Genomic DNA, 18,278 nt, shown 5'->3' with positions numbered 1-18,278 from the left:
AAGTATGAAAAAGCTAGGTTCTAAGTGGTGCATTGTAGAAAACAAGCTTTTCTGTGGGCTTTCCTCTGTGAGCTCTAATAAACAGCAAAGTGCACTGCAAAGATAGTCCTACCTCGTGCATCTGATCACTTTAGTTTTCTTGTCCAATTTCTGTAAGGGCTGTGGACTACCTCGCTCCTATAAGACTGCAGTGGCTTCAATAAACAAACCCCGCTACCTAACCAATCACTTCCTTGTCCATCAAAGAGGGTATACTCAATGAGTTTCCTTAAAAATAAAGAGTGGAAATGCTTCAGTAGTGATAACTAACCACTCACCACTAGGAGATAGCACACCACTCATAGCAGGCAAACATACAGGGAAACTCAGAAAGATAACACACCTGACTAAAGTGACAACCACCACAGCACACACCTTTAAGAGGCTTCATGACATCTGAAAGAGCCACCCACTAGAAGGACAACACAACAGAGACAACCAATCAAACTATAATCTGCAGCCCGACCCAGAAAATAGTAAGAGAAAACCAGTCAAACCCTGCCTGATTAGTTAAACTACCATATCCAGAGAAAATAACAGTATAACATGTAGCAAAAAAACAAGGTCCTGCCCCACAACAGACAAAACCACAACATGCAGAAGAACAAACCACTCCAGCTCCCATCCAAAAGAAGAAAACATGTTACCATGTGAAAAATAATAATCTGTAGCAGAACAGTACATTGCTAAGAGACAACTGTCGGAACACCGTATCATACTATCATTCAAACAGTACAACCACTTTGACAGTCATTTGTGAGAAGACACCTTGTCATGGTAGGAGACAACCATGCAGGCCCTCACCTGCAGGAGGACACCCCATCGCTCGGAGTAGACAACTATTCCATCTCTCGCTTCGAGAAGAACACCACATCGCCCGCAGGAGGCAGCCACCCCAGTCTTCACCTGTAGGAGGACACCACATCATACGGAGGGGACACACACTCCAGCTCTTGCTTGCAGGAGAATAGCACATTGCTTGAGGCCTCATCTTTGAGAGGACCGCTTGTTGCGTTCTCACATGGCTGTGCAGGACAGGCCAACGGAGAGTAAAAGCTCACTTGCTCCACCTAACTCATCACGAGGGCCTGGGACCACATAATGCCTCAGGCCCACCCCCAAGTTCCTTGGGTGCTAATGGGTGATGAACGCGAGGAGTGGGGTTCAGCTCAATGAAACCAAAAAATGTATATACATTCTTATGCAACTAATGGCGATCCATTCCTGGATTTAAACTAAGACTGTTGGTTGTGATAACACCCAAGCTGCACTTTTTCTGTAGACGGGTTGGCTCTCTGAATTACATGGTGGTGGGTGGGAGGTTTCAGTCCCCTCCAAGATTTGACCATGCTTCTCAACATGCATCAATGCCTGAGAGAAGCAAATCACCGAGCCCCTTTCTGTAGAAAAATAGGTGCTTGATGTTAGAAAGGAACGCGCCTAATAATAACCTATCTCATGCGTGAAATACAACCTCAGCAGGTTGTTCTAGAAACTTAAGGAAGCAGTACCACCAAAAACCATGAATATACCACAAAATCTCTGTTTGCAATCTATGCCTTTCCATTGCTCGGATCCAATTTGGGTTCTCTCTTAATTTTTAGAAAGTCATGATCCAATTCTAATTATTATTCTTTTAATGAAGGTTTAGCACCATTCATTTAGGATATTCCTTGTCTGTATATAGGTATCCCATCCATGGTCTAAGGCTGCCCCTTCACATATCTTTTAAAAACTTGTTAAAGCATGGTTGCATCACAACATCACTGCATCTGATATAGGCATATCATAGGAGAAAGACGTGTTAGAACGCAATTCAATCCTTTGAGAGAAAGAAAAGAGGGGAGCGTGATGAAGGAGCAGGGACATACCTATATGCTCTAGTACTATTATAGATGATGCTTGTTTTTAGTGCTACTGCTGCTTTAAGAAGGATGCACAGCTATAAAGGAAAGTAGAGATCAGGTACAGAGACTCTTGTGCATCAGCATGCAATGTAAGATTCAGTATCTTGTCTTGCACATGAGCGCTTGGCTGTGAGCACTTCTGGCTTGAGGAGAAAATAACAGCATCAGAAATAATGGCTGAGCGCAAGAAGCTGTGGCCATGCACTCAAGACCCAGGAACTTTGTTACTGACAAAAACAAACACTGGATGAGACAGCACACCAAGGCACTGGAAGAGTCCATCCACCCAGATCAATACCAATAACCTGCAATCCAGGATTCTTGGAGTTGACCAGAGGAACAGAATGTCTAATGCATGTGGAAACAAACATCCATGTAAAATGAGAGCTCAGTATTTGCCTGTGCGCTTGCTGATGGCCTCTACCAAGCTGGAAGGGAAATAGCCGACTCGGTCGTTGCCGGTTCTGTTGTCGTGGATGCAACCTTTCCAGCGTCCATCCGGGTGCTGCTCCAGAACCTGCCAGAAGACGACAGAGAATGTCTCTTGTTAGATCCCTTGCAAAGTATAGCTTGTCTCAGCACTGGGGTTGTGATCGCCAAGCTACGAAACAATAGAGTACATTCAGGTTTTCTGGACATACATAATAATTATCAATAAGAATACTTTACATAAAATGTATTTCATTAGAGAGTATATTCCCTTTTTTGTAGTGATTCTGAAAACCATACTCAATCTTACTGTTCATTTACATAACCTTAACACATGACGTCCATATTGAATTCAGTCCCAGACAAAATTCTGCAGTTGGGGTATTTCACACAAACACATATTTACCACAATATACAATGGATGAACAATTAAAAGTAGTAATAACAAATGCAATGGGCGATGGCTCTTATTAAAGAAATGATCTTGAGCGGCAACGGGGCAGCTGGGAGTGAAGAGGCGTGAGCCTGTTAAGTAGGCTTTCTTCCACCAATCACTGCAGCCCATGTCCTCATGAAGCATCGGTCTGCGAGGAATGTGGGTAGAAGCAGGTGGGGCTGCATACTGGCACCACAGGGGTTTTTCAGCTGGAGAGGACTAGGGATGAGTTGGCCATAAGCTGAGTTTCTGACACATGGCTTACCGGGGTAAGGAGTAGCTCTTTTTATTGTGTAAGGGAAAGCTATACCTATACCTGATCTTGTCATATCAAAGTCAGACACTGAAAGACAACAGGTCCAAACATTTGCAGATCTGATGCTCTTTAAAATTTCAGATAATCCGATTTGTGCTTATTGACATAATTATTCAGTCTTGGCCACTCTGGGGCCTACTTGAATTCCACCTTAAGGGTATCTCCTCAATGAACATGGAATTGATGGTCTAACATCTACAGCACTTCCTTCAGTTCTTTACGCCCGGATTCCTAGAAAGACTCTGACCACAGATCATCATTTCTTATTTTTAGGCCCATCAAGTTGTTTTTAGAGGCTTGAATAGAAATTAGTGTCTGTCGTAGAGCCAAGGTGTGAGTCAACATTTATCATCCTGCCTTCTAGGGACAACACCTGGTTGTACCATATATGCTAGTGGAAAAAGCACTAATGAATGTTCTGATTTCCCAGCCTGACCAAAAGCTATCTTATCTGCCACCCACTGGCAATCACTCTCCATGCTTTAACATTCTAACAGGTCTGGAGTAGGCGTGGTGCCTCGTGGAACGTTTCCTACACATTCCAGTTATGACAATGGAAATGGGCTGCCTCAATCCTTAAGAACAAACCAATGGGCCAAGTCATTGCTGCATAGAAGGCCATCACAGTTTCCAATGGAGAAACCAGCTCAGTCTGCTGTGTGCAAAAAAAAAGGACCTCAATATTTAAAAGCAATTTAAAAAAAAAAACACAAGAGTCGCCTCACAAATAGGGTCTGCACACCCATGGCACACTGGGGCAAGGGAAAACAAATTTGAAAGCAATATAAAATGTTTAAATATGCAATAATTTTGCACCTTAAAGAGGCCTTGACAGTGGTTTGAGCTACAACAGGTCTAGTTATTGAAAGAGAATGTACTTGGATGCTAGATGAAATAATATGGCCCGAGGTTCAGAAGCAGTGATAGTGCCATTTGCTCCTGAATGTACCAGCTAGTTTCTCTTCTCATCCCCCTCTCAAGATGAACACCACTCATTGAAATAAATGATTCTGCAGACAAAAAAGAATACAAGAGAGAGAACCTGGATGGACAGAGAGTGAGAAACAAGAGCGAGAGCGAACAGGAGAGTGAGAAGCAAGAGAGAAGGTCTAAGCGAGGGATGGAACAGGAGAGAAAGAATGAAGGATGAACAGAGAAAGGAAGAGGGAGGGATGGACAAAGAGGGAAAAACGAAAGATAAAATACAAATAGAAAAAGAATGACAAAGTGGAGTGATTGAGTGGAAAAGAGAGATTAGCGAAAGAAAGGTGGGCGGGGGATAAATAAAAAGAGAAGAGGGAGAAAACAGAGAGGGAGAAAACAGAAAGGGAGAGAAAGGTGGGTGAGAAAATAGTGATAGCAAAAAGATTTTGGCAGAGAGAGAGAGTAGAGGGACAGAAAGAAGAAAGAGTGGAGTGATGAAGAGGGAGAGAAGAAAGAAAATATGGGTGTACATACAAAGTGACAAAGAATGACAGTGTAATGGATTTCTTTATCTTGTTTCTTGCAAAAGCATGTATGTTGTTGTCTGTCTGAAGAAAAACCACACGTGACCTACCGCACATAAAGTATATATTTCTGCAGAAGTATCACTTACTGTAATCACATCCCCAGCTTTTACATTCAGACTGGTGAGGTCATAATTGTTGCAGTAATCCTTCACAGCCCTGACCTGCAGGGCAGCCGAGGCATCTGCAGGAAAAAGGAAACAAGCAAAGGCAAAGGAGAGGCAATCAGATCTTTAAGAATGACCACATACCCCACCTTCTTATCTCTATAATCATCCATCTCAACCTTGGACCCGAAATAGGGAGGTGTTTGAAGTTCAAACAACAAAAAGACAAAAAAGCAAGGCTCCACTCTGATTAAATGAGTTTATACTAACAAGATAATTAGACTACTGTGTACAAAACAAACAAACACAACGCACATACTAAAATATACTATTTATTACTAGCCATAAATAAGTATGTGAACATATATATATATATATATATACACACACACGCACAAATATATGGAAAATTAAAAATGAAGCACTGTGCAGCTATACGTTTAGAAACCCCTTTTCATTTCTCATCATTAAACAATTAAATAAGTCACAATTCCTTATTCAAATCACAACATGGGGGAGAGAAGTAAGTTCTCAGTATTTGTCAACGTGTTTCGGTGCTATACCTTGCTGTTAACTACCTTCTTCAGGAGAACATTGTTTGAAAATATTCCACACATAAATTCACATTGGGTTCATCATATTTAAGTACGCTAAGAACATGCCTAAAAACAAACATTACAATTTAAACATATACACAACCATAGTTGCACTGAAAGCACAGCAACTGATTAACTCCCTAATCTCATAAGCAAAGAAAAGTAGTTTAAAATAAACCCTCAACGACAAAGTGTCTGTATTTACATTTCTTATCTCATGAACAGCAAAAGAAATGTGTTAGAAAATTGCAAAACCAGGAAAGCAAATGGCCTAGAAGAGGCCCAGTGACTATCAGAAGGGATAATCTGATATCAGAATAGAAGAAGCCATATAAGGAGATGTGTGCTTTAATATTCTGATTTCACATGACACAGGTTTTCACCACCAATTTCTGTTCATGTGGCATATGTTTTTATGATTACAATAAGATCAATGAATGAACATACCGCCTTGAAGTTCTGTATAGGATAAATATGTTTTAATAATAGGTTGATTTACAATGTACAAGTTGAAAGGTCCATTAAGATGTGCAAGGACTTATGTAAATTAGCGGTCTTTTATGTTTTAATATATATTTTTTTTAATGGGGTTTTGTTATCAAAAACACGTTTAATCAAAATGTATTAAATACTTGTTTTTATATTTGTTTTTAGGCATGTTTTTAACTTGCTTACATGTGATTAACCCGGATGTGAACTTGTGTGTGGAAGATATACAAATAATGATCCGCAAGAAGGTGGTTAGCAATAAAATACAACCGAAACGCCTTGATAAATACTGAGAACTTACTTCTCTCCCCACATTTTGTGTTTGGAATACGTCAATTGTTTAATGATAAAAAGGAGAAGGGGTATAAACTGTGCGATATTGTGTTTTTAAACTTCCATATATTTATGCGTATGCTTATTGTCATACATTATTTATTGATCGTAATTGTATATTTTTGTATATGTGTTATCTTTGTTTTTAGTTTGTTTTGACAGTTGGCATTGTAGTCTGATGTTATTAATATAGTCTCATTTAATCTGAGGGAAGTTTTATTTTTTTGTATTTAAGAGACCCTGTACCGGTTGGTTCTGAGGGGGTGATCTCAAGTTTCTTAGCAAGGAATCTGGAGGTGTCACTGCCTCTATTTTCACACTAATCCTTTATATCTCATGCTTCTGCGCTTCAACTTTGCAGCGCCCAGTTTAGAACCAGTAGCTGTACCTGACGGACCTCACTCAACACATTCCCTACAGATCCAACCAATACCCTTCTCAACCATGCACTGCAAATGGGTATCAAGGAACCCGATGCAAACCCAGTCGCTTCTCGAGCTCATTAGGAGGGTGGACAAAGTGGTGGCACCTCGTATGACAACTATTAAGGAAGTACCTAAGACTTTGCTTGGTCCTTGACAGATTCCAACTATTACCATTAAGCACACAGTTATCTAGATTAAGGGCAGGGTTCAGGATGAACTGTGGCTAAAAGAAGATTTTAAGGGGAGGCATATGACTAATGTTGAGGATTGGCTAAAGGCAGATACCATGGGTCCACAGAGGCAATAGCGGCCAAAAGAAGATCTTAAGGTGGTGCGCACATCGTTTTAACTGGCTGACCAAAGATCTTAAGGTGGTGCATATTGCTATACTTGTTACATTGCTGGTATCAGCTCGGGGTGAGGGAGGTTTATCTGGCCCCAGTACTTGTACACGGACACTGCTTACAGTGTCCCTTGTGACCATCCATGACCATGGCAGTGTTTAAGGTGTTCTCATGCTTGTGGGGACCGGAGAGTACCGAAATCCTAACCTTGTCCAAGATTCCAGTGATTTCCAGACAGCCTCCGTGCTAGGCAGCTCCTGAATTGTACACAAAGATACGATCGAGCAAGACGTCTCTCAATTACATGAAAAGATTAAACCTTGCAAGTGACTACTTACATCCTCTAACTGATGCAAACTGCCCCTCTGAAAGTCTCACACACTTTTCACCTACAAATCACTTATTTCAGGTGTCTGATTATTTAATTAGTAGCATAACAATACTACAACACCAAGAATGCATTAGGCTGTCGCACAAATGTTAGGACTGGAAACAGTGCCCTCGAAGACCAGGATGGGGTGGTGACCCTCCTTGGCTTCAATGTTTAGTCAGATCTCCCTACTTACCTCTGAGCATCTGCTTAATTTCTTTGCTGGCTTGGGTGCCTGTGAACTGGTTAACAATATCCAACGCGGTCTGGCTGTAGGTGTTCCTGATTTGGGCATTAATTCCACTCTGAAAGACAAGAGATGGGCGTGGGTTACACCTAAAAATTGAGAGCCACATACATCAAAACACATGCCTTCCATCATTACCTGTTTGCAGTCCAGCTTTGAAAAGATAGCGGATTACGCTGGTTCAGCATGATGTGCATGTTGTGGACACTAAACATGCATTGCACAAATTTGATTCTAGGTGTGGTTGGGCATGCTGGTGACTAGGTTCACTGGCTTTCAATGATCTATGCACACTACCGCTGTTATGATTTTAACATGTCCCCCACCCATTTTTTATCATTTAGGTTGACATTGAACATACTGGGTATGTAGCTTGCACTTACCTTGGTGTAGATAGTTTACCACTGATCCTGAAGAAGTGTCCTGAGCAATTAGCCACACTGCGACACGAAACATGTTGATCACCCGAGAGCAGGGTTCATACCACTAGACACTTAATACTAGTTCTATGCCCCTCTCCATCTTTTAGTTAGGCAATTTACCTCTGGAATAAAATATTGTGCTAGGACTAACTGACCTATTTTAACCCACTCCCTTCCTTCTTCATCTACACATACTAGGCCCCTCACCCCCACTGCACCCACCAGCAGGAACAAAAGATCCCCGACAAAGAGCCCCAGTTTCGGGTGCCCGCCAGGTATTGCAGCACCGACCTGGTGAGGGGCAGGCTCAAATGATGAAGCATGACACCTAGCTTGCTAGGTGTGTGAGAGCCCTAGTTCCAACAAGGAGAATCCCCTCTCCTTATCACACACCATTACAGCCTGCCTATGACCACACTTCCCCTAAATGCTCGTGATCCTCTATCACACCCACCACGAGGAACTTTGTACTTCTCTTGCTTGCATAGCCTTCGTGGGGCGTGTGCGCTGGACCTCAATAAACAAGCCCCTCGTCCCTCTCTTTTGCCTAACAGGCACCTACATGCATCTGACCGGTTTGCATCTGCGAAGCTGCTGAAGGACTCCGAAGATTTCTGTAACACAGGAGGTGGGTTCCCGTGGTCTCTGGGGTTGACCTGCGCTCTCAGCTATTCTGAGTCCTGTATCCCTCGTGGGGACCGTGCAAACCGAACTCCTGTGCACCGCGTACATTTGCAGCAGCATATCCTTTTTGGCGACCCCTGAGGCTGTGCTTTGGGCTACTTATAGTCCTAACCGCAAGCAGTAATTGCACTGAAGATTTCTGGCCTACACACCACAAATGTTCCGTGGGCTGGTATTTTGTGATTCAGCTAGAGGTCCCTTCGCAATCCCTGGTCAGTCGACCTGGGGGTCCCTGTGAAGGTAACTTTGACTTTCCGTGGGCTTTCCTGGTTGCTCCAGATGTGCCCTGACTCTCCATAGCTTGGAGAGTCCCAAGGATCTTGCTGGTCCTCACCGAAGCATCTTTCCTCTGCCCACGTGGGTTACAGTTGCCAAGGCTTGTTGGTGCTCAATCCAGACACTGACCCCCCCAGCACTCGACATCCTTCGTGGGATAGTTCACCTCCAGACTTTGGTTATCGTCGATGTCTCCTGGTACCCGTGGCTGTAGAGTAAAGCTTCACCTCTTCTCACCTGAAGCACCCGACATCGGTGGGCATTCGTCTACCGAGCCACTGGTCCCCTTGAAGTGACCCAGACTCTATCCCCTCTGCTTTCAGGTTCTTCTCAGCTCCAATCCAGGGTTGGATCACACCAGACACTTTTCCTCTTCACAACAGCAGCACTTTTCCGCATCACGCCATTGAAAACTACGAAGGTTTCCGACATCACTTGACCCCTATGCACCGGCTCCTCTGGGATAGGTAACACGGGTATCTCGGTACTCTCAATGGTGCTGGCCTTAGAACCTTTTATGTTTAACTGGGTTTGCTTAAAGTCCTATCCTAAGTGTCCTTAATCATTAAAATTCCAACTGCGACTTTCTCATACAGTTGTACAGAGCTCGCGTCTGTGTTCTCACACTGCACCTGTCCTCCATGGGTCCCCTGTGTCGCTACCTCGGGTAGTTCCTTGGGGTCCCAGCGATTCTACGTGCTCTAGGCACTGTGTCTAGTCAAGTTGTGGTTGTTATACCACTTTCCTAGTATACAGTTTGGTCTCCCCCTGGAGCCCACTGTGTATTGTGCTATTTACTGTCATTCTAGTGATTTAATATTGTGTGCTTTGTTCTCTAATCTCATAAAGAGGTTAGTAGAGGGTCTTTAGTAATAAATACATATATTGTATATATTCCTTGTGTGGTTCTTCTTTCATTTGGTCATTCAGGAGGTTATACACTGGTGAAGCAAGCTGCTTTACATTCCTTCGAGACTTAGCCTGAAGCCGGCTGCTCTCCACAGCTACCACTAGGATAGCTTTCAATAAAGGTTGTCTTTAACCTAATCATCAATAAGGGTTGTTTGGACTGGTACAAGGTGCCCACTTTAATTAGTGGTCAGCATATACCAGGCCAACTTCTCACATTACCCTTAGTTGTATTCCCATACATAATTTTTAGCTCATCTGTGCCATTACAGACAGGAAGTAACCATATCCAAATCACCCTTTGTTGTGCTCCATTGGAATAGTTCAACCTGAACGGCCAAGCCATGCCCCTCTGAACAAGAGCACAAGCATAGCAGGTAGGAGTCAAAAAGACTTAAGGGAGGTGGATAATTCCTCTAGAACAGTTGCTCCTAACCTTTTGACTTCTGGGGACCCCCACTGAATCATTACTGGAATCTGGAAACCCCCACGGAGTCATTACTTGAACCCAGGGACCCTCGGCCTAAGCAATTTTTAGGATTTGAACTTCAAAACAATTCACAAAATACAAAAACATGCATGCACCAAGAAAATGCTTAAATGTTGCACATTCTGTGCAATTTACAATCAAATATATACAAAACGCCAATTTTGCTCCTGTATTAGTATATACTTTAATAGAAATGTATTCATTTTAATATTATTACATTTTGTATAACAGTTGCAGAAACCCTGAGTAGGCCATGCGGACCTCTAGAGGTCCTCGTACCAGAGATTAAGAACCACTGCTCTAGAATTTAAGCTTGAAGTAAATGAACGTGCAGTTGCCTGCTGGAGTCTGCAAAGGAGCACGGTAATTGCCTCCCTTACTCCATGATAACCCATTATGTGAAGTGCAGGATGGGATCCAAGGTCTTAGGCTAGGGCTCAGGATGGATGTATGTCATTTTTCGTCTCCAGGCTGCCAATGTAGGTGTGCCAGCTCCAACCCCCAGCAGTCCCTTCCCCCATGCATGCACCCAACTGTGAGGACATCCAGCTCAACCTTTGCCCATCACAGAAATGAGTACAAAAGCGAGATCAATAAACCTGTGCGAGTACTTATCCCTTTTAATCTTGGGTCGAAGCCCGTGGATGTATGATTCGGTGAGAGCAGGAGCAAGTGTTCCACCTCTGTGGAATGTATTCTTGTGATCTCCTCCTAGGTCCCCTGCACCACTGGACACTGCCAGAGCATATGGTAAAAACCTGCCTCAGATGTTCTACATCTAAGCCACTCAAGGGATCCCATGGGAAACATGCACTTGATACGCTGCGGCATGAGGAAGTCCTGATGTAAATAGTTAAATTGCGTGATGCGGATGCTGACTTGAAAAAACCTCCTTGACATGTTTGAGCGCCCAGGGCCAGAGACTGTCTGTGTGTCGGGAGATCAGCCATCCATATGGCTTTAGCCTTGCCATTTGCCATGGACAGGAAGGTGTTGACCGATGAGAGAGACGTTGGACATTAGGATTGGTTATACACATTGAGAAATTAATAAAAGGAGGTACCTGAGCAGTTTAGTGCAGATATTCATAGCAGGGAAGGATGGATCAACAGGTCACACTGCTCAACCTGGAACACTCAAAGAATGCAGGACAGAGCAGAGCTTCCCAGCTAGCGTATGAACAGAGGGTTAACAAGAGAGGGTCCTAAGAGGAAGCAGCTGTCCCTCCATGACCAGCTCCACAGCCACTCTCCCAAGGATCATTTCTTACTTTAGGAATCACTTATTAACTTCCTGACAACACTAACATTTAGCAATTCAACGGGGGAGAGGATTAATGGATTTCAAGACAAATAATATTTTTCCATCATTGTATTTAAATTGTATGGTTAAATAGCAAACCCTGGTCCCAGGCAGCCAGGTCAGGTTTTTACTTGTTAGGTTTGCAGCCTATGGTGGGACACTTAGCAAGACAAAGTGTCTTTCAGGCATTTCTTGAGAGGCTGGGAGCTACTGGTCCGCATTAGAGGTTGTCATCTGCACTAATTAGGCCTGATAGGAATTAGTATAATTCTTACTTATACAATAATCCTTATTCCTAAAGTTGCCCTCTTTTTGCCACATTAACGTTTGACACACACACATCTTGCGTTTGTGATGCTTGGGCTGTATCGTAGAAACCCCGACCTTGCTGACACAGAAGACTTTGTAAGAATCCTATTACACTACCTTGGAATTTGGTGCTTGGCCTCGCATGTAGGTAATACAAATGTGTTTTATTATTACATCCATATGGCGGCACAGCTATCGGTATAACACTAACAATGGCAGCACGACCACAATCTCGACCCGAGGCAAGGATGACATTTTCTATATATAGATTTTTGTTTCCTACCATTGTCAGAGGAGACACTTCTGCTGATCTCAAGGTGTCCCTGCATTATGAAGCTTTCAGCTAGCAGCTGACCGACATCTCAGTGAGGGGCGTACAGTACATGACCAAGACGGGCTCGTACACTCTTACCCACCAGGTAAAGGGGTTAGATCATCCAGACGATGAGTTTCTTGGCAAACTACATATTCACACCCAAGACCTCTAGGTTAGGGTTTAGCATCGCTGGGGTACACTCGGTTGTTACAATCTCTTATATGTATGCATATATAACCTGTCTCAACTAAATGATATACTCTGTTTTATTTTCTGTGTTGACACTCATTGCAACTTTTATCTGCCTTTGTCTATTAATCACCGCAGCCCAGTATTTTATACAAGAATCATTTGAAAACTTCCCTATGTGTATTCTTTTTATATTTCTAGGGGCAAAAGAAAGCACGAGTGACTAAGCGTAAGTGTGAAGTCTGCCACCGAGGTTCCTGAGGGAACAGAGTTGTCATGTTTAGTGGTTGCCAGAACTGTTCGCTCCCTGTTTAGGTTCAGGGGGGCTAACATGGCACTGCGAGCTAGGTGGCTCAAGGGACAAAATATCTAGCGGGTGCATGGAATCAGTCTGGCACCATCCTAAGTTTATGTCACCCGCAAACGCGCAGTTCCTACTAATGGATGGAAACTACACATCATGTGGGCTATGGAACGAGAGACGTACCTAAGCCTTAGGTTTGCCGGGATTGGGAAGGCTTGAAATGAGGAGAGCTGGGGTTTGACAGGTTGCAGAGTTGCCACGCTAAGGGCACCCCTGTAGAAAAGGAGCCTGTTCTGGAAGGGGGTGACTTCCAGTTTACAATGGAAGGAGAGTTCATGTGGGAAGGCACAGAGCTCAGTCTGCAGAAAGCTCAAGTCACAGTCAGCACTTTCTAAGAACAGATTATGGTTTGCTTTGTGGGTTGACAGTACTCTAGGTCTAGGATTAGATTGCACCTCATGAACAGGAGAGCACCATGCTAGGCCTTCTCTGTAGTGGATCTGTTTTCTCCTTGTGAACTGCAGGATGCCATGCTACGGGAGCTAGTCCTAGAGTTAGTTTTCTCCTGGAGATTTGTGTGCTGCCATGCTGGGAATGTAGGTGAAGGGTTTACTTTGATATGGTTCCTTGCAGAGAGCCTAATCCAACACAAATGGTTTCATGTGGTGCTTAGAGGACAACAGAGAACATCACAATGTGGTAGGCACAGCCGCGAACATTATAAAAATTAGCAGAAGAAAATTTGAGGACCTTCCAAAAGAAAAGTTATAGATCACTCCTTCTGATTTGCAATATCCAGTGTCTGGGTCTCAATATCTATCTTCGAACAACTCACATTTATGCTTGAGTTCTATAGTAGTAGCTTGGTTTCTAAGTAGAGAGAACTGGTGGGAGTGTAAAGGCATATGTAGTTGGCCATCCCAGAGTGATCATTGTTGAAAGAAGCTGAATGTGAGGTAGAAAGCTATTTAAAATAAATCCACTGGCAAATGGCTAGTCAGTGCAAACAATTTCATACCTAGTAAGCAGAATAATATTTCCTCAAATGAACACCATGATCTTGCAACCTCTACAACTTAGCCAAAGCATATGCTGGGAGGCCCAGATAAAGACCATTGCAATAATCCACCAAGGACAAAATATTTGATGCAGCAATACTGGGGACTGAGTTGTGAGATTAGTTTTCTCATGGTGATTTGGAAGTCCCCTTGCTTGTGACTCTAGACATAGGATTAGTCTCCCCCTGGTGAGCTGAAGGCCACACTGAGGTCACTAAGCATAGCACTGTTTTTGGCCATTGGGAGTTTGAGGCCACCATTCTTTGGTGTCTACGTGTAAGATAAGTTTGCTCCTGGCAAGTTGGGAAATCCACGATGGGATATCAAAGTGTATGATTAGTTTGTTCCTGGCAAGTGGGAGGCTACCACGCTGGCACACTGAGGTGTAAAATTTGTTTCCACATGGCATGTTTTGGGATGCCTGACTATTCCCAGGGAGGGGCTGCAGTTATTATCAAAGTTCATAATTCCAAACATACTCCATTGTTAGTATTTCAAGATATGCAGTTTGTATAGTTAATCTTCTCCATAATCTCAAATAAATTCACCCATAAATTCTCAAAAGGTACAGCCAGCCAACATGTGTTTCGGGGACCACCCCTTTATCATGGCTGTAAAAAAGTGAAAACAATCGCCATGAAGGCAAACTATTTAAAAATAACAATTTACTAAAAAGCCTAATGTAGTTATGTATACTAGTTCCTCCGTGTAAAAGAGTCACCACAAAGAAGCAATTTCACTCCACTTTGAATTAGAATCATTCCCTTCTTGATCTTTAATGTTGGTTAGGAGTACCCACATCTCTCTTATAGCTATTCATTCATCCATTTACAACATGACACATCTCCTTCCCACAAAATGACATGAATCAAATGCTAAATAGCCAATTGCGTACCTACCATTCATTTCTTCAATATGATCCTCCTTCATTCTGACTCAATCATTGTCCAAAAATAAATCAACCTACTTGCAGCTTAAAGGAATCAATTTTTCACTTAAATACATAATTCTGACTCATCCAAAATCAGAGTAACAGTATCACTAGCAACTTAAAAGTTTCCCACTTATGACGCCCTCATTATGTATAATTGCTCACACACATTCTCAACACTTATCTTAACAGTTACTTACATCTAGGTTTGCTTCCAAACATACATAGAGATTTGTTGAATCGAGGCTCATCCTAAATATCAATCCCTCTAGAGTAGGTGAAGGGCTGCCAAATTCTTTTGGATAGGAACTCCCTTCCAAAGTACTTGAATGCAGTTTCCTCCACAAATTTGATACCCAAAGCATTCATAATACACTAATAGGAGCCAATTGTCACATGATTATCCCATCCAATTCCATCAATATCCATCAATATCAAACAGAGAAATGCCTTTGACTCACTCACCAGATATAATGCCTTGTATTACTCAATCCAAATTTCTCTCCTTCCTCTCATATCCACTGAAATGTTAAGTTTCCCTCCCTTTGTGGAAACCTACAAAGTTACATGCATAGTACTGGCATCAGAAACAACCATAATTACAATGATCAATAATGACAGTTACATACAAACTCAGATCACCGGGTGTACGGATCGCAGCGTTTCTTTACCCTTTACCCTTCACACAAACAAAACAAAAAAATCTGCCACCTTTCAAAAGTCACTATTTATGTTCCACTTCACAAGCCCTGCCAAAATTGACCATGTGGTTTCCCCTGGAAGTTGTTAGTCACATAGTGCCTACATCACTACATATTACAAGAACGAAGACTGATCCAGGGCTTCTGTACTGGCAACCTCAACAATAAAAATAGCCATAAAGAAAAAAAAATAGAGGCTGGATAGGTTTGAGAAATGAATTGTCAGTCCTCTCAAACGTTTATATCAACCAAACGATGTATTCTAACCCTGACGATCATCCATCATACAGAGCACTCAAACCTGTTATACTAAATCCAAAAATAAAGAAATCCATCTTTTCTTGAGTATTTCAATGGAACCAAAGACAAAAATGAAGAGAAGGCTCATGAGCCTCCATAAACCTTATAAGAAAGAAAGAACCAATATCCAAGGTCCCAGAGATACAATATAACTCACACACTTTACTCTTTATCAACATTGAGGGTCAAGATATGTACCTACCCCCTCTGTAATTCCCACAAAATAATACATATTACAAGATTTAAACATCCATCCTGAGGCTTGAACTCCAATATATGCATATCAGAGGAGAAAGTCAGCTCCCTTATGCCATAGTCAGTGACACTGGAGGTGCAATTTGCATCTCAAGGCAGCAATAATTCTACACCGGCTATGCAGACACAACCTATACAGGTCTTGACACAGGCAATTATTAAACCAGCAGATGAGGCCCAGACTGGGATCAGCTCGCCTAGCTCATCCTCTGTGAAAAAGAAAGGAAGATCTAAAATAATAAGGTTCCTGAAGAAAACACCCAAACTCTTTTGCACCCAACAACATAAAAGTGCCATCTCATGCAGTAAAGCCATTTCAGAGGGTAGTTCCCTGCGCAAGTGGGTTCAGGTTAAGAGGGAAGTTAAGTCAATGATATCTCGGATTTCAAGGGCAGGTCTTACAGGCAGCTCAGATATAAGGTACAGAGCTGGGACCAGCCCGGAGCCTACAGCGCCAGCGACTCAGGTATCTATTCCTGGGTCACAGAGTTTGCTACTGGCAGTCACTTCTATTAGAGGGGGTGAAGAGGCGGAGGAGAAGCAGAACCCCAAAAATAGACATGATGGCAATGGTACAGCACTCTCCTTATTCTTGCAGACCTTTCATGATCAAAGACTGGAAGCACAGGAGCTCTATGCACAGCCTAGGGCAGACAATCTCAGTATCTAGCAGGCACTCAATGAAGTGGCAACCAAGATTGGGAAAGTAACGAACAATATATCAGAATTGCAACAAAGGGTCGCTGGAACTGAAGAAGCCACTACTCTAACAACCAGCTCTATGCAAACGCATGATGTTCAAATATGGGCCATGCAGGCTAAGATAGAAGACCTGGAGAATCGTCAGCGCCGTAACAATTTAAAATTGTTTGGGGTCCCAGAGGATAAAGCGGGATCAGACCCCGTGCGTATGTAGTTCAGCTATTTCAAAAGGTTTTCCCTGACGTCGCAGATTGGAATTGGGAATGCCAACTACAGCGTGTGCATTGACTACCACTCGGATCGCACAAGCAGGGACCCCGCTACCCACAACCCTTGCTGATCTTCTTCAACAATTTCTTACTCATTGAATTGAATTGAATTGAAAGAGTACTTGTATAGCGCCATACTACCCGAAGGCCTCGTAGCGCTTCAAGACCAGAAGTGACAATTCAATGAAGACATTAGTTGAAAAGATGTGTCTTCAGGTGTTTACGGAAGGCAGTAAGGTTGCGCATCTCTCTCAAAGATTGGGGAAGAGCATTCCAGGATTTGGCCCCAAGATGTGAAAAGGAGCGGCCTCCCCATCTCACCTTCTTTATCCTTTTGATGGAGGCTAAAAAATGGTTACTAGATCGAAGCGACCTGGAAGGAAGGTAGAGTGGTATTAAAGAGTGGAGAATTTTTGGGCCAGTTTTCCAGATGGCTTTGTGAGTTATACACAATGTTTTAAATTGAATTCTGGCATTCATTGGAAGCCAATGTAATTGACGGAGAGCTTGTTTGGCCGATTGTCTCTTAGGAATTTGAAGGAGGAGTCTAGCTGCACTGTTTTGTACCACTTGTAATTTGTTAATGGTGGACAAAGGAGTTCCCAGATATAGGGAATTTCCGTAATCTAGACGGGACAAAATTAAGGCCTGAATCATGATTTTTCGTGCTGCGAAAGGGAGGAGAGGGAGAATTTTCCTCATCATCCTTAACAGAGTGTAACATGATGCTGATACCATTGTGGCTTGATGATTGAAGGTCAGTTTCTCATCGAGCCACATTCCCAGACTCTTTATATGTGATTTGGGTGGTGGAGCTGGTCCCAAACATGTAGGCCATAAGGTCGTGATGGTGGTAGGGGTGATATTTCCCAACAACATTATTTCAGTTTTTTCTCCGTTAAGACGGAGGCAGGAGTCCTCCATCCATTCGGCTACTGCCTCAAGGCAGGGTGTCAGTTTACCAGACGAGTCCAGGTCTTGGCTCAGCGATACCACCAATTGTGTATCGTCTGCGTAACTGACGATCTTGATGCCGAAGGGATGAACCACTGCCGCCAACGGCTTCATGTAAATATTAAATAATGTTGGGCTTAATGCCGAGCCTTGAGGGACTCCGCATTCCAACCGCTGGACTGATGAAACTGTGTCTCCCTCAAAGACTTGGAAATGGCGCTCACTGAGGAAGGAGGAAATCCAATTTAGCGCAGCGCCCGACACCCTGCTCATTCTGAGACGGTTAATTAAGATAGAATGTTTAACAGTGTCGAACGCTGCGCTAAGGTCCAACAAGATGATAGCTGCCCTTCCTCCTTCG

At 43.0% G+C, this 18,278-nt stretch overlaps 1 protein-coding gene across 2 annotated transcripts in view; it reads right to left on the bottom strand.

Annotated features, from left to right (window-relative positions):
• The window catches only part of CASKIN1 (CASK interacting protein 1), a 662,583-nt gene that overhangs the window by 166,131 nt on the left and 478,174 nt on the right, over positions 1-18,278 (bottom strand). Inside the window, exons 8-11 of one of the 2 annotated variants that reach the window (XM_086940483.1) lie at positions 7,496-7,604; positions 4,725-4,819; positions 2,346-2,463; positions 844-945 (exon numbers count right to left, since the gene is read on the bottom strand). In XM_086940483.1, the coding sequence (XP_086796609.1) occupies positions 844-945; positions 2,346-2,463; positions 4,725-4,819; positions 7,496-7,604 (424 nt within the window). The remainder of the gene's footprint in view (positions 1-843; positions 946-2,345; positions 2,464-4,724; positions 4,820-7,495; positions 7,605-18,278) is intronic. The other variant, XM_086940482.1, reaches the window with a different exon arrangement.

This window comes from Lissotriton vulgaris, chromosome 10 (genome assembly GCF_964263255.1).
Source record: "Lissotriton vulgaris chromosome 10, aLisVul1.2, whole genome shotgun sequence".
In the NCBI taxonomy this organism is placed as follows: Eukaryota; Metazoa; Chordata; class Amphibia; order Caudata; family Salamandridae; genus Lissotriton; species Lissotriton vulgaris.
The sequence above is the reverse complement of the archived record's forward strand: the minus strand, read 5'-3'. Positions and strand labels throughout refer to the sequence as shown.